Source organism: Crocuta crocuta, unplaced genomic scaffold, assembly GCF_008692635.1.
Source record: "Crocuta crocuta isolate KB4526 unplaced genomic scaffold, BGI_CrCroc_1.0 scaffold343, whole genome shotgun sequence".
Taxonomy (NCBI): domain Eukaryota; kingdom Metazoa; phylum Chordata; class Mammalia; order Carnivora; family Hyaenidae; genus Crocuta; species Crocuta crocuta.
Genome location: NW_027532679.1, coordinates 3,918,312 through 3,935,070, shown reverse-complemented (window position 1 = coordinate 3,935,070; position 16,759 = coordinate 3,918,312). Strand labels below are relative to the sequence as shown.

General features: G+C 38.3%; 1 protein-coding gene across 2 annotated transcripts in view; it reads left to right on the top strand.

The window, feature by feature from the left end:
- Positions 1-16,759, top strand: part of EBF1 (EBF transcription factor 1) — a 388,391-nt gene that overhangs the window by 301,206 nt on the left and 70,426 nt on the right. For both annotated transcript variants that reach the window (XM_077780761.1, XM_077780760.1), the window contains exon 8: positions 6,759-6,885. In XM_077780761.1, the coding sequence (XP_077636887.1) occupies positions 6,759-6,885 (127 nt within the window). The remainder of the gene's footprint in view (positions 1-6,758; positions 6,886-16,759) is intronic.

Here is a 16,759-nt window from a genome sequence, read left to right as displayed (position 1 = left end):
GAGAATTGTTCATTCCCATACCCTTCTTCTGGGCCTCCAGAAATTTCAGACTGCCTCTTTGGAAGTTTGCATCCACCTCCCTGCACCCTCCACAACTCTCCCTTTATCCACAGAGGAGCTCCTTTTTCCTGTTTCTTTCTTTCTCTTATTTATTTATTTATTTATTTATTTATTTATTTATTTATTTATTTGATTACTTTTGAGAGAGAGACAGAGCGCAATTGAGAGGGGTGCAGAGAGAGAGGGAGACATATAATTGGATTCAGGCTCCAGGCTCTGAGCTGTCAGTGACAGAGCCCGATGTCAGGCTCAAACTCACAAGCTGTGAGACATGAGCTGAAGTAGGAACCACCCAGGAGGCCCTCCTCTCTCCTGTTTCTTACACTTCTGTGGCGGACAGGCCCTGTCCACTTACTCCATGTGTGTGCTCCATCTCTCACCACAAGCAGCTTCACTGGCTGACCAGCATAGATAGGGCTCCTCGGCTCTTGTGCTCTGAGTCTGGAAAAGAGAAACTGCTCACACCAGCAGCTTGGAGGGAGCGTGGTCACTGCTGCCGCATGTCTCTGGTGTACTGGCAGCCTCTCCTGGGGCCTTGCAGAGACCATGTGTATCCTTTCATCAGAATGCCATGCTTAAAAATTATTTTTTCTGATTATGATATTAATGCACTCTTATTGTTGAGAAGTTAGAGAATTCAAAGAGGTACACGGAGAAAAATAGAATTACCCATAACTTTGCAATCTAGTGGTAACTTCTCTGGTTTTGATGATTTTCCTTTCAGTCTTTTTTCCATGCAAATATATACCTAATTCTTATATAATTACATGCAATAGATATTACACAAAACCGATATTATTCTACTTTTGATATTTAGCAATATTTTTTCTAATAATAAAAGTAGTAACTGTGAATGTACGAATTTACTTGTTCCAGGATTATTTACGTGATTATTTCCTGTGTAAGTATATACAAGGATATACACACAAACGCACACACACACCATGGTGGGGGGAGAGAGAGAAGATGAATTACATATAATGCCATCAGTCGAGAAACAAACACTGTTAACATTTAGCCTGGTTCTTTTGTGAGCTGCTCTTTTGGTGTTACTTTCTTAACCTTCTTTTCTTTCCATTCCCCTTATTCCTTCTCACAGGAGTCACAGACATTTAGACGTCCTCTTCTATTTTGCCACTTAGAGGAAATCTGAGCAGTGGTCTCATGCCGGGACCTGAGTGCTGAGCCAGTTGGATAACTCATTTTAAGCACGATTTGGTTAGGGAATGAGAGTTAAATATTATCAGGTGAAGAACAGTGAATGCTTATGGATAGGGACTGCTATGCCAATGGAGTCAAACTTCCTGTAGAATTCTGACCTAATTTATGTTAAGTATTTATTCCAGAAATATTTTGGAATTATCCTGTATGTAAAGCATTGCATTAGATACTTTAGAGGATATAAATATGAATTAGACCCTGCCACCAATCGCAGGAGCTATCTGATGAGAGAAGGTGTGTAAAAAATTCTTTATGGCACAGAGCAAAATCAGATATTAAGTGTTATAGTATAAATGTCATAATGATATAGATTCTTATCAATTTATAATTATATAAATTATACATAACTCATAATTATATAAAGGTGCAAATAACTCTGACTTTTAAGATTGGGTAAAACTTATTAGACGAGAGAGTATATGGTCTCAACGAATGAGCGGAATATCAGTGGGAGAATGTTTAGGCAGGGATAACACCAACAACGCAAAGGTGCTAGGCAGGGCTGTGGTGTGTTCCTGTGTCCACATGCTCTACTCTCCAGAAAGTGGAAAGACCAAGTGGGAAGTAGGTAGAAAGGGAGATTGGCCGTCAGACATTGCAGTGCCCTGAATATTATGCTAAAGAGTTTGGATTATATACTGTATGGAAAGGTGGCACTTGAGCATTTGCGTGAGAGAGCGACATGATGAGGTTGTATTTGAAGAAGAGAATTCTGACAGAAAAAGTGGAAGTAGAGGGAAACCACTTAAAAGGCAATGATACTATTATTTGGAGTAAGAAATGGCGACAACCAGAACAGAAGAAAGTGGTGAAGCAAAGAGCCGGTGGAGTTCAGTAGAAGAAAAATCAAAACGAGTAAAAGAAAAATTGAAAGGAGAAGAAATAAAGATGATTTTAAGTTTTCTACTTTGGATGATTCAAAGTATAGCATTCCCTTAACTGAGAGGAGAAACACAGGAGCAAAAAAATACATTTATAAGTAGTAAGATGATAAATTTAGCTTGGGTCACATTGAGATTGAGGTAGCTGTAAGACATGTTGGGGGAATTCTGTTACTCTGTTGCTAATAAAAGTTTGGTGCTCTGTCAAAGAGATCAAAGCTACAGGTGTAGATTTAGAAGTCAGTTTAGCTGAGGTGGTTGAGCCAATGAGTGAACTTAAGAAATCTTAGGTAAGTAAAAAGAGAAGGAAATGTAGAACAAAATCTGTAAAATGTCAACAGTTAGTAAGCTGGCAGAAAGGAAACATTGGCAACTGAGGAAACCAATGAATAAGAGAAGAACTCTAGAAAACACTTATTTTCAAGCACAAGATACTGGTTTTCTTTCGTTAAAAGTATTAGTTAAATTTGCTTGACCTTCAGCTTTTCTCATCTCCTGCAGGGGTGGGTTTTAAAAGACAGTGAATGTGAAAAAGCTTTGGTAAACCATCAGACATGCATGTCTTAGGTCTTATGATTAGTGTCACAAAGGTGAGGAAAGTAGACTTCCAACAAGAGAGAAAGTAGTTTCAGATGCTAGAGTTTCATAAGAATATTTATTTTTAGCTCAACTGGTTTGGTTTGCAGTTTAAGGAAGTTAAGTCAAGAGTGAATCTGTTCTCTAATCACTTAGAACAGCATTTCCCAAAGTGTGGAGCATATGTCTCTGGTCGTACAAGAGACAGCTTTGGATTTCACACAGACATCGACCAGAACTGAATCACATAATGAGAAAGTTATTATTATTATTTTGTCTATTAATCCTTCAGTTATGTTAAGGGAGAACGTCTCGGGGCAAATAAGTCTGTAATATCTAACATGAGCTAGTCTCCCTGTTCAATAAACTGCTTCAGGTTGTCAATATTATTTAGCTAGAACATCATATTAACTTTAAAATTACCATCTGTAATACCTTCTTTTTTGGGCCCGGACACCAGTTTTCCAGCTGGGGTAGTGATACAAAGTTTCCTTTTAAAATAAGTTATTTTAAACAAAAAAGTAATTGATTTTTTTAAAAAACATTAAGTACTTAATTGTATAGGTGGTATACAGAAATGGCAAAACTGAGAAAGTGGTATTCCAATGATGGGCGTTTGGAAATTTTAGATTTACCAGAGTCCTTCCTCCTTCTGTTGCTTGGAATGGCTGCCTTAGTTCAACCACGTTAGGACAGTGTGGGAAATTATCCATCCGGAGATGGTGGTGGGTGGTGGTGGTTGTCTTGGACTCTGAACTTCCAGATCTAGACCTTGTTCTTGCCTAAGGTGTTGAGTTAATTTTTGAAGCCAATAGATTTTTCTAGACATTTGTGTCTTTGGTTGTTAAAATGAGAATGCTAGTTTTAAATGATTACTAGTGTTCCTTCCAGCAAGAAGGTCTATGATTCTCTGGGTGATTAGTAAATAAGCCCGTGCTTTCAAATTGATAGAGGTTAGAAGAAATGTTTTTCTTCTGGAAGCCATCAATATCATGTGTCAATGCCAGAGGCAGTTTGCAGACTAACGTCCATGGCAAGGAAAACATCAACAAATTCATTCTTTAATGATAATTCATATTCTACCTCATTTTTGAAGGATAGTTATTGCAGGAAGGAATCTCTGTTTTAGTTAGGGCAATTGATTAAAATTGAAAGTGAAATAGTAAATGAAAGTCTGTATCAATTTCCTGCACCTACTGTTTAATGCCAACACCTCACTCTTAAGTCAGTAGTTTCACTACAGTCCTATGTAATCAATTTAGAAAGCCCATGAATTTGGTTCTTGGTGTAGCAGCTCATAGTATATATGTCCTTATACTTAAAGCGATGTTTCTATTCATCTATCTATTAGTATCTTTCCATCTTTTAAAATTGATTTCCCCTGAAAGGGAGGGCAGGTGAAGTGTTTTCTAACTGCTGAATGTTCTAAGTATTGTTGTGAATTAATGTAACTCTTAAAATAGAAGCATACCACCTACTTGGAATATAACAGTATGGCAACCTCCATCATCAAAAACACAGCCATGGACCAGGCAGCAAGTGAAAAATGGATATAGCATGGGGATATAAAAAAACACCCACACAGTCCTGGAATCTGAAAATTTTGAGTTTGTTACTTCCTTTAACAATGAACAGTTTTATCTCTATGGTTAGGTAGAAGTGTTTGTCCCTGCCATCTTTTGCTCTCCATCAGTGTCCGATTTTGCTCTAACTTGTGCTAAGAAGGTTTATCTTTGTGCAAGCAATTTAGTCATTTTAGGATTGGGTTTTCACACCTGAAAAAAAGGGGATAATAATAACGATAACTTGGTCATTATTCTGACCAAATTAGTGTCTGTGTGTACATTCCTCAGCAATGTAGTAGATACCTCCTAGATACTCAACACGTGTTAATTCCAACGTTGCAGAAACACTATTGACCAGTTGAAATTAAACATGCATTTGATTTTGAAAGTTCATCTTTTACTGTCCTTCAGAGCCTCTTTCTTTCTCCTATTCTCTATACAGTAGTAAACTTGATTTCCTGATTTCGATGTTTAAAGATTGGAAGAGCAGATTAGAAGGTGCAAAGGACAGTAGGAGAAAAAAGACAAGACACTGAGCAAAATAGAAATAATTTAAAAATCACAGCTATCCAGGGTCATTTGGTGAGGGGAAAACAGCTCTTCATACCTCAGTAGTCACTCAGTAGGCTTTTCCATATTACAGCAAGATACAATATGAAGTATCCCAAATGATGATCTTGATTTATCAAGATTAAGTTAAAGTGTATATACTTTGCTTATTTTAGAAAAAATACAATGAATTTGGAAGAAATTAAATATAAAAAGGGCAAAAATTTAAGTAAATACTTTTTTATGTGCTTTTCAGGTTACAACTTTAGTCATTCACAGCTCTCAGGCATGGATATGAACTGTCTCTAGGGGTTCCACATAAGCATGATCTTACTGAAATATCTTCTCTGTGTCTTCAGCAAATAAGCCAGAGCTTCACACATTCTATGGAAAAGGATAGGCATTTCTTTCTTTCTTTTTTTTTTTTAAGTTTATTTATTTTGAGAGAGAGCATGAGTGGAAAGGGGCAGAAAAAGAGGGAGAGAAAAAAATCTCAAGCAGGCTCCATGCTGTCAGTGCAGAGCCCTACATGGGCTCAATCTCATGAATTGCATGGTCATGACTGGAGCAGGCATCAAGAATTGGATGCTTTACCAACTGAGCCACGCAGGGCCCCCCCCCCCCCCGGGTGCATTCTAAATGCTAAGTTAAAATGATTTTTATGCAGATGACCTTTTCTTTATGTTTCAAGAAGGAGTATTTGACAGAAATTACTTGTGGACTTTCATAGTAGCAACGTTTTTGATTCTTTTCCCCAAGACTTGGTGTTATGGATGGTTTACCCAGGTGGGACCCAGGGGCTGACCCGTTGTTTCTTATGGTGTCACTTGTGGTTCTTTCATAGTGTTTCCTGTAATTCTCTGGGCAAAACATGTGAATTGGGTCTGGTTTGCACATTAAAACAAAAACATTTTTTAAGTTATCCTCATAACATAAGTTAGTGCAAACTCAAGCAGTAATCCATTATATACTGACTCAGTACCACAAATATTAAATTAAATGAACCTGATAGTAGTCAAGAAGTGAGCAGTTGTAGATACCACAGAGAGAGAACATGTAGAATCCAGCACCATCAGAGGTCAATCAGTCAAATACCAGGGCTAGATTTTTCAAAGAACCAGATAATGCCAGTTTTATGACCATTAATGACATTTCAGTTATATAAACAAAGATAAGAGTAATAAAAAATAAATTCTGCTTCTCAGTGTAATCTGATTGCCATCAGGGTTCAGAAATGAACTTTCTCATTGTGCACGTGGCATTGCATAATGGACCGGTGATCATTCTGCAGCCCCCTCCCCAACCTTCCATTTCCCTTTTATGGACAGTCCTTAGTTCTGCCAGATCTCTAAGCTATTCCAGGGAGGCAGATTCTTCGGTTTCCCCTTTAAAGCTCTTTGATTGTGCCTCTGGTAGTTAATGCACCAAATGGTCTTTAGGGGTATTTCATACGTGTGCTCTGCAGCTAATCAGAGTGCCTTGGCCCACCGATTTCCTACTTCTGTGTTTTCCACATGTTTAAGGGCTTAGTTCAAACACCAGGCCCACCCACTTCTGGAGAGGCATGGTAGAGCTCAGCTCTGATTTGGGTGTCTGTCCTAAACAGAGATTTTCCAAAGGATATCCTGTAGTGGATGAATCATTCCATTAGGCCATGTTCACTTTTCAAACCAGGAAGCAGAGTGCCTGTTCTGTAGGGAAACTCAGATAAAGTTGTGGCTGTGCTCAGAGCACTTGTAAATATCGTTGTCAGTGTCTTTGATACAGGTTCCATCAAGATAGTATGTAAACACTGACAGGTTAATTATGTGTTTTAAAGCTATGTTTATTGAGAGCTGATAGGAAGGCTGTGAAATGAGTCCTTTACATATTGCAGTGACAGTTTTCTCTCCAATGTCTTCCCTAGCTGATTACTCCTCATGCCATCCGTGTGCAGACCCCTCCTCGGCACATCCCTGGTGTTGTAGAAGTCACATTGTCCTACAAATCGAAACAGTTCTGCAAAGGGACACCAGGAAGATTCATTTACACAGGTAAGAACCACTGTAGACAGTGAACACAGAGCTTTTCCCTGGCTTTGTGAGTGTTTTACTTTATCTTATCTGTATACGTGTGCATTTTATTTTATAATCTAGTTTCCAAGACCCTCTTTCTTTGTCCATTTCACCATATATATGATCAAGTGTCTTGCTGTTATTATTATTATCATCATCATTATTTAATACTCCACCTGGGTGTCCATGTTGAGTGATAGGATCAGTAGAAATAAGTGGTTGGATAACAGAAGAAGCAGCATGAGAAATAAAGAAAGGGAGAAGAAGTGCTAGACAATTCTGAGTCCATATGGATGTTAAGCCATCTGTCTTGGGGTTTATTTGCTTTATGGAATTAGGGACATGCTTTAATGCATTGACTTTCTTCTAGCCTGGTCATAACATTTGTATTAAAGAGCATTGGATAGTTTTCATATTTCATTCTAAATTGGCACTTTTTTCTCCTGTAAACTACATTTTGCCCTCCCAGGACAGCCTTTGCACATGGACCTGCCTTGTGGTAAGAAGCTAGGGTTGCAGAGTGAATGTGAATTGATCACCCATCAGATGGAGACAAACAGGCTGGTTCACTGTGGAAATGCAAGTATGCAGCCTAAAGGCCCAGTGTGTACTTTAGGAGATCCTCAGATTACAGTGCTAGCCAAACACCCAGGGTTCTTTCTACAATTCAGATTCTGACTGGGTAGCTCTGGGTGGGACCGAGACTCTGCATTTAGTACAAGCTCCCAAGTGAGGCTGATGATCTTGGTCCAGGGACCACACTAAGAGAAGTGACATTCTAGGCCCCCTGCTTTGTGTTGTCATTCTTGCATAACTATCTCCAGGAACTTGTCCCGCATTTCCATCTTCGTTCAATGGAGGACCACAAAGTCTGATCAAGTATAGAGCATAAGTTGCTCTCAGGTGAAGAGGCTCCAGAGCAGCGAAGAGATAACTCTGCTAACACATCCTACTTATAACCATACAATTAAATGGACAACTTTTATTTTGCTGTAACATTTTACCTCAAAGCATCTTTCCTTTTGTATTTTAATACTAAGGACAAAACCAACTATACTTCTTAGTCTCTCTCTCTCTCTCTCCTTCTCTCTCAAAATTATAAAAACAATTAATGCATCCTGACCCTTGGAAATGCCTCCCAGCCCTTTAAACAAAATGCAGGTTTGGTGCCTGCCTGACGATTAGTTTTAGTTAATTGAAAATTATAGGATTGACCCAAGAGGAAAATTTTGTTTGCACTCCAATCACTTTTACAAATTAAGGAAAATTACCACAATTTTGTTTAGCTAAGGTTTCACACTGAGTTCAAGAAATTAGCTCAGCCATCCCAACAAAGTCAGCACTTTGTTAGTGAGCACTTGAAAAAATAATAGTCTATCTGGAGTTTTGTGGTGTATACAAACGAAGCATAGAGAAAGCTATGATGCTTTATAGAAGTAGGCCAAGTGTTTTTAATTAGGCTCATTGGTTCAGCGTAAGTTTTGAAGAACAATCAAACTAGCAGATTAGCTGTTTCTTTTAAAGCTAGGATTTCTTGCCATTCATTTTTCCCATGAGAACTTCCACATAGCACTATTTTTTTTTTTACAAGCCTCATTATGGGCCTACAGGAAAAGGACCAATTGAAACTTCTGATACTGTAACATTCCCCACCATCATTCCGATGGATGGGAGTTTTTCACAATGTTCCTCACTGAACTCGGTGTTCTGGAACATATTACAAAACCACAGAGGCCAAATGTTTTCTCTGAGGAGTTTGGACTCTGTTTTTGGCCAAAAACATTTAGGCCTTGCTGGCTGCTTATTTACTCTGCTATTAAGAACAAGAAAAAGGAGAAGAAAAAGAAGAAGAAAATGCTTGTGTGGTAGGAGGTACAAGAGGCAATCAGGCATGATTCCGCTTTGGTGACAACATCCCTGCCCATTAATGGTTCCATTTTGTGGTCAGGTCTCATTTAGAAGAAATTATTTTTAATCAGTGTTCAGCAAAATATCCCCTTGAGCCACCTGGCCATAAAAGTTAAAAAAAAAAAAATCATCCCCGCTAAATTGCTTAAGTTCTCAAAAGAAAATAGCTAGGGACCCATTATGATCTGGAATTTTTTTAACCATTAAAAAAATTGCCATCAATTTAAGAAATCACATCTTGGAAAACTCATATCATACGGGAATTAAGATCAAAGATAAAAGTGGCAGATTTGCAGGTCTATCAAAGTAGTTAAGGATAAGAGAGATAAATCCTTGGTGTGTATGCACATGTTCAAGTGTGCGGGAAATTTAACATATGAAAAAATGCTTTTGCTGATCTTACCTCAAACTGTGGGAAATAGACAAGAAGAGTTAGTCTTTTAAGTATTCTAGGAGAGAGTTTAACTTCTCTCCATGTTGGAAAATAAAATTTTGAAGAAATTAGCACAAAAACTTCTCCACTGATAGAGTTGGCTATTAGCTTGCTGTGGCATTACATTATTTCTAACAAAAGGTAACCTTTTTTTCTAAAATTTTTAAATGTTTTCTTATTTATTTCTGAGAGAGAGAGACACACACAACATGAGCAGGGGAGGGTCAGAGAGAGAGGGAGACGCAGAATCCGAAGACAGGCTCCAGGCTCTGAGCTAGCTGTCAGCACAGAGCCCGACATGGGGCTCGAACCCATGAGCCATGAGATCATGACCTGAGCTGAAGTCGGATGCTTAACCAATTGAGCCTTGGAGGTGCCCCATTTTTTAAAAAACTTTAAAATTTTTTTTAAAATTTATTTCTGAGAGAGAGAGACAGTGTGAGCAGGAGAGGTCAGAGAGAGAGGGAGACACAGAATCCGAAGACAGGCTCAAAGGGGAATCTTTTTTAATTGGTGAACTACACATGGCCTCTTGATTAGCATTAAATGCTGCTACCTAGGGTCACTTGTTCATAGCTGGTGCTGCTGGCCCCCGTGATTTACTCAGTTTACCTCTATACTTGTCACCACTTACCGACCAAGGCAGAGATGGGTCAGAAAACCTTTCTGTTCTTTATATCCAAACAACCACTCAGGTCATTGTAAATGTGCAGCGATCCTTTTCTATCTGCCTATAGAAGCGCTCACTTCATTTTGTTTAACTTCCATAGCATTTCAAGATGTGAAGCTTGATTTTATGGATGGAGTAAGCCAACCCTACTGTTTCTTGGTGGAATGGCACTTGGAATTCCCCCTGCCCCCCCCCCCCACAAAAGGGAAATATTCTAGAACTGAACCGCACAACCCAAACTTAAACATTGTTACAGTTTTCTAAGAGTGTGTGAGAGTTTGGGTATGTATATGTGGAAGTCTCGAAGAATCCAAAATTGAGTCAGGAACAGCATGGCTTAATCTATGCAAATAAAGGCAGACTTTTGGGGAAGGAGGAAAAGATTTGACTAAACACAGATTGCCTGCAAGCTGGCTCCACTTATAAGGAGTGTGAACGCTGCTCTCCATCATTGGTTCTTCAGATCAGGGATGCAGGAGGCATTCTTAGCTGCCAGATGTGCAGGTCTCTGCATTTGCCCAGTGAGGGAGCAAAGTGAATCCAAAGTTGAGCAGAACAAATAGTACTTCCCAGATCTTATTTATCATGTCCAGTTATTCTTATGTAAATTCAGATCAGAGCTGACTTGAAATTTTAAATAATGTTTCTTAATAGAAGGAATAATGTTTCCTTCATTAGAAGGAAAAAAAACCAGGACTGTTTTTAAAGCCCTCTAACGGCAAGTGATCAGTCAGACCTATAGGAAGTAAATCCACCATAAATCTCCACTTGCATGGAAAGAGGTCTCTCACAGTACCTTTGTTGTTCTCACAGCTTGTTTTCCTGTTGTAGTTACGTCTTTTAAGAGTCTTGGATCTTTTAGAAGTAATCTCTTCTGCTATGCTTTAAGTAACCTTGAGAGTTGATAAAGGATTCTAAGGAGCCTTTAGATGCTTCCTCAAAGTTCTGGAGTTGGTTTTCCTGATAAGAAGTGGCCAAATCCAAATGCAACTTTACATCATTGCAGTTCTTCCTCTACTGGAAAGGCTCTTATCTTTGGAGAAACTATGACTAGAAGAATAAGCCACCAGGATGGTGTCTGACTAGCCCAGGTATGCACAGAAAGCTGTTGACATCCAGCTCTGCCAATTGGTGACAGCCCCAGTGGAATGATCATGTCATGGCTCAGATTTTGGTTAGGCCGCTTCTCAGATCATTCTACCACCAGGTTCTGCCAGTCTAAGGATTGTTCACTAAACTTCCTGCCCCTGTGGAAGGACTAACCCAAATCCCTGTATATTAATCTCAGAATTAACTCTGAAATGAAAATTCTTCCTGGAAATACTTCCTGTTTGTACCTCATGCTTAAAATAGCTTTGCATGTAGGAAGGGCCATTTTGTCTAAATATGCTCTGTGGAACTTGATGACATGTACCATGTCTTTCAAGTTTTCCTTTTTTTCCTCCCTATTTCTTTTGTTTTCTTCTCCTTCCCTTTATCTTCCTCCATCCCTTCTTCCCACTGTTCTTTCCTTCTCCCATTCTTTTCTCTCTCCCTCCCAAGGAGACAATATGGCATAGTTGGGCTTAGGTTCAAGAGGTGATGGGTAGGGATCAAATGCTCAAGCTCTACCACCTACTATGGAGGTTATTTTGGGGACATCATGTGATGGCTCTGAACCACAGTTGCCTCATTTTCACAAGGGAATAATCCCTTACCAGGGCTCGTCTTAGTATCAGGAAAATGTATGTAAAGCATCGTTCATGAGCTAGTATGAACACCTAGTCAGATACTAGTAGTTTCCATTAATAAATTATAGCTATTACTATTATTCATTAATCTTTTCTTTTGTTGCTGAGTTCCTACCATGGTGTAAGTATTTTGCCTGTATTGTTTATCTTCACCATCATTTCCTAGAGGGCTAACAAATGTACTTTAGGATTTTAGTAACAAAACTGTAGATATCCATAAATAAAAGAAACAAGTAACACTAATCAACCGCAACTAAAAAGAGCAAAGAAAAAGAGATTTATAAATATGAATACAACAATTTTGATATAATAAATACTTTCTCAGGAATAACCTCAAACGATATATACTTTCATAAGGCAGACCTGGTTTATAAAGTTTTTCTGGTGTTGAGTTTTCAGGAAAAACACACACCTGTCTTCTTGCTTCTTTTCAAACTTCAGCCCTTCTTCTAGAGGCCATAGTAACATGGGTACAGTCTATCATCAGTCCTCTCAAAGGTGTTTACGTTATAATTGCTTCAACTCTAGGTTCAAAAGGTTGAAGGCCAGAAAACTAGTTCTTAAAAAGTTCCTCCACAAATGAAAGCTGCCACCCTGGGGATAAACAAAGTTATGAATTATAAGGCAGAAGTAAAGAGCTTGTACCTAATGAATCTCATGTTCCTTGGTCTCTTCTTACACTGATTCATTGTCAAAGTAGTCTTCCAAAAAGCCGCTATCATAGCCTTACCCTGCAGAGAAAGCTTCCCTTTTGCCCTCTGTATGTGAGATGTGGCCCAACCCCCAAGCTTGACAAAGCCTATGGCTCCTTGTACATTCAGCTCCACTCAAACCAGTCTTGTCATCAGGCCTCAAGGACACTTCATATTTAGCAATTCTGGACATGGTAATTCCCTTATAAGATCAGGCTCAGACTCTGTTTCCCTTTTGAAATATTCTCTGGACATTTTAGTATAGTGAGCAGAGCACTGGGCTGAGATCGAGGAGGCCTGGCAGTGCCAGCTCTGATGCTAACTGGCTCTGAGATGTGGAACAGGTTGCTTCCATGCTCCACATTCCAGTTTCCTCAATGTAAAATGAGCCAGTTGCACTAGGAGACTTGATGTTCCCTATGGCTCATCTTGATTGACTAGGGAAGTTTATATCCTTGGATCTCTTCTGTTGTATGTGCTTAGACCATTCATTTATTTATTCACTTCTTTATGTCTTTAGATCTTTCATTCTGTTCTTAAGTACACAAATTACTAAAAGTCCACAAGCTCTATGAGGAAAGAATTACCCTTCCTTGATCTTATACTATTTTGTACACTGTGTTGAAGCAACTTGACTCATATCTTACTTGCAATAGATGTTCTCTTATAATTGATTGACATATTGCCAGGATCAATGGGTCCTCATTGATTTTTGTGCTCTGGATGACATAGAATGTAAATAAGAGCTGTTAATTAAGAATCTATCCCCTTTTACTTGAAGTTTTACATGCAGGAGAACACAGTAGTTAGAATTCCTGTTAAAGAAAAAATGGGGTTGGATCCATATTATAAATATTCTTCATTTTCTCTCATGTAAAATGGGAATATTTTCATAGTATTTATACCTGAGAGGGAAATGGGTCAGTATATGTAATACAGTGTTAATAGTGCCTGGTACAATGTGATTGCTCCCTAAAAGTAAACTCAAAAAGAGAGAAGCAGTTAGTAGGAATGTTTCTTTTGAAAATCCAAAGAATTGGTCATTAGAAAAAAAGTTTTTTTGGTATTACATAAGTGCCAGATTTCATCATGATTAAAGAAATTTTTTCTTTCTAGTCATTAGGGTAGGAATCAAAAGCCCTGGGGTCTAATTATTATTTTAGCACTTCCCATTGTTCATTCATTCAACTCGCAGATATTTGTGGAGAGCCTGTTCCATTCTAGGCAATGTTCAAAACCACTTTTGGCAATATTCTAAAACAATATTGAGCAAAATAAGACGCAATTCCTGTTCTCGTTTGTATTATGGTCTAAGAGGGAATATAGATGTTTATAAGGTTACTATTTCAAATAGTAAGAAAGACAGGAACTGAGTTCCAACAAGCATATAACAAAAGAATCCCAACTGGTCAGTTAGAGATATTTTTCCTTAGGAAAAGATTAGCTGAGGTTTAAAGGATGATTAAGAGTTAACCTGGCAATAGATGAAGGGTCAGTTAAGAGTGGGGTTGAGGAAAGAGAATGAGTGTTCCAGCAGAGAGGAGCATGTAAGAAGGCATTGAATGGGAGCAAATGCGATATCTTGGAAGGCTAAAACATTCCAGTGAGGCTGCAGAACTAAGAGAGGAAAATGGTGACAAAGAAATCTGGAGAAGTGGTCAGAGACAAGCCTATGCAAAGTCTGATAAGTCATGGGAAGGAGTTAAGAACAGTGGGAAGTCCTTGAAGTGTCAGAAATGACAATGGACATGACTAGATTTGCAATTTGGAAAACACAAAAGCAAAACTCTCTGGCTGAATAGATATTCAGAAAACCAGAATAGATATTGGGAGACCTGTTAGGAGGTCATTTAGGAGAGAGATTTGGTGACTTTGATTTGGGTGGTAATGGGTGGAAATGGAATAAAGTGAGAAAACTTGAGAGGTATTAAGGAGGACATAGGACCTAGAGATGAGTTCAATGCAGGGGTGAGGGAAAGAGAGAGCGCTTAATGCTACCAGGCCTTTGATTTCCTCAGCTTAATGGATGGAGGGGCCATTCCTCCTTTGGGCATCCCAAGGGTCTTGTGAGTATCAGTGAAGAAAAGAATGGGCATGAAAATGTTCTGCAAAGGGTAATGTTCTACACATATGTTAATTGTTAGAAAGACAGGCCTAAGCAAACTCAGGAAGAATCAGGGAAAGGAAGGCAAGAATGTGTTTTCTCTTATATCAGATTGTTTTCACTTAGGATTCAGCTGAGAGAGAGCTGTGTAATGAACACTTGACTAGCAGTTCTGCCTTAGTGGTGTCCTAATTGGAAAAGAATCAAGAAGAAAGAAAAATTAACAGGCTGCTCCTGTCCACATGTCTTGAATATTACTCCAAATGAGCCATTTACACACAAAGAAAAGAATTCAAGGCAGAGGGAATATTTATTCTTTTTGCTTTTGCAATCCAGAGGGCAAGTCCCAAACCTCATCTCCTCTGCTGAAGGGAGTTTTTTTTCACAAAATGTGATTGCTCCTGATCTGATATATGTTGATGTGATAGGTGATCCCGAACCCTCTGGCGTTTGTAAAGTTAAACACTGTTGGTGCCATAATGGGGACAACACAACAAGAATCACTAAAAGTACCCATTGTACTTCTGTGACATCTATAAAATGAAAGCCGTTTCTGCAAAGAATAAAGCTGGTCTGAAGGAAGCATATTATTTTGCATATTTTATGTACATACTTTCCAAGAAATATGACCTTTATTTCCTATTTGGAGTGGAGTGTAATCAGGACTTGAGTAGCTAGTGTAACAGGATCATTAAAAGGGATATTTTCACTGACATTAGAGGTCTAAATGGCCACTAGGCCTTATATACAACCTTGGCTTTTTCCTGTCTACCAGAGTTAATAAGTGATAAGGCCAGGAGAGAGATAAATCACAGAAATCCCTGTCCAAAGAAAACATATTGACTACAGCCAAGCAAATAACAGACCATAACCAACGGTCCCATTCATCATTCATGTAATAGGGATATAAAGTATTTCCTACCAATGAAACCATATAGAAGGAAAAGGCAGATAAGCTACCCCAATCTAAGGCATGTGATTTGGTTATTAAGGGACATGAACTACTTGTCACATGGCTTTAATCTTTAAGATGTGTTGCCATTTCTAAACTATAAATTTCTGGTCAGAGATTAGAAACCTATTAACAATAAAGGTAGGAACTGAGCTTTCTATGTATTCTTGCCAACATAATGCAACGCTATAAAGTCTTGAACCTCTAATCTATTTAGTATGATATAACATGATTTGGTTTTCAAAGCCAATAAACTATTTTGAGGTTTGCAAGCCTCTTGTTTTTGTTTTTACCCAGCATGATGATAAATTAACCCTTCAGTTTTTTAACTATGTATGTTGAAACTTTCTCTAACATCCTGCAGGTTGGTGGGTAACTAAGCTACATTTTTTTCTTTTTTTCCTTTTCAAAGATTTATTCCAAATGTTTGGTGAAGGATTATTTTCTGTTTTATTTGTCCATGTTTGCAGTGGTGGAGATGCTAATCTTTCTTTTCATTGTAAATTAAGTGATGTGGTGCCCACTAGAGCATTAAAACTTGTTTTTCTTTATTGCAATGTCATACATACTGATTTCAGATAATTTAGGAAGTACTGATAGAAAAATAATTAAAATAATATTTAAATTGCTCACATTTCTACCAGTTTTTAAAACAAACATTCAATAAATGTTAGCTGTTAATATTTTATAATGGCATATGTCTTTCTTCTTCCTATGCATATATCTGCCTCACTACCAAAATAGGGTGATACCTTACATAATATTAGGTAACTTTTTTTTCACTTAATATGTAGGAAACAATAGGTGTTATGAATTTAAAACAATTTTTAGTCTTTAATAATCATTCCACATCTTAATAGAATCTAATAATGAGATATATCCTTATCTTGTTATAGCATAGAAACCTTGAATTTGGGTTCTGATCTCTTTTTGTTCCTGGAAGCCTCCTATACCCACATTCTTTGGTGTACACATTGGATGGGACTCCTCAGCCAACCCCAATTAAGTGAGTGGATCTAGCTCTGAGGGCCTCATGTCTCAGGGAACCCGATGTCTCAGAGGTTGGTTCTAGCACCCAAATGCGCATTCAGCTTCAGTGCGGAGTTCTTTGTTTTCAACCTGAACCACCCCAAGGGTCAATGAATTCCATGAATTTTTCCCCAACCATGTGAAGCACTACCATACTTTCCATAATAAAAATGGAAACTCATCTAAGAGGCTCAACAATTCTGAAACTGAATCAAATCCAAAATTATGATAATTTGGTAGGAAATTTAGGCCCCTTCCTCCAACCTCCCTTCCCCAGGATAGCAACAGTCCCGCTAGAGTTTTGAATTCCTCTTTTCTCTCTTCTCTCTACTGGA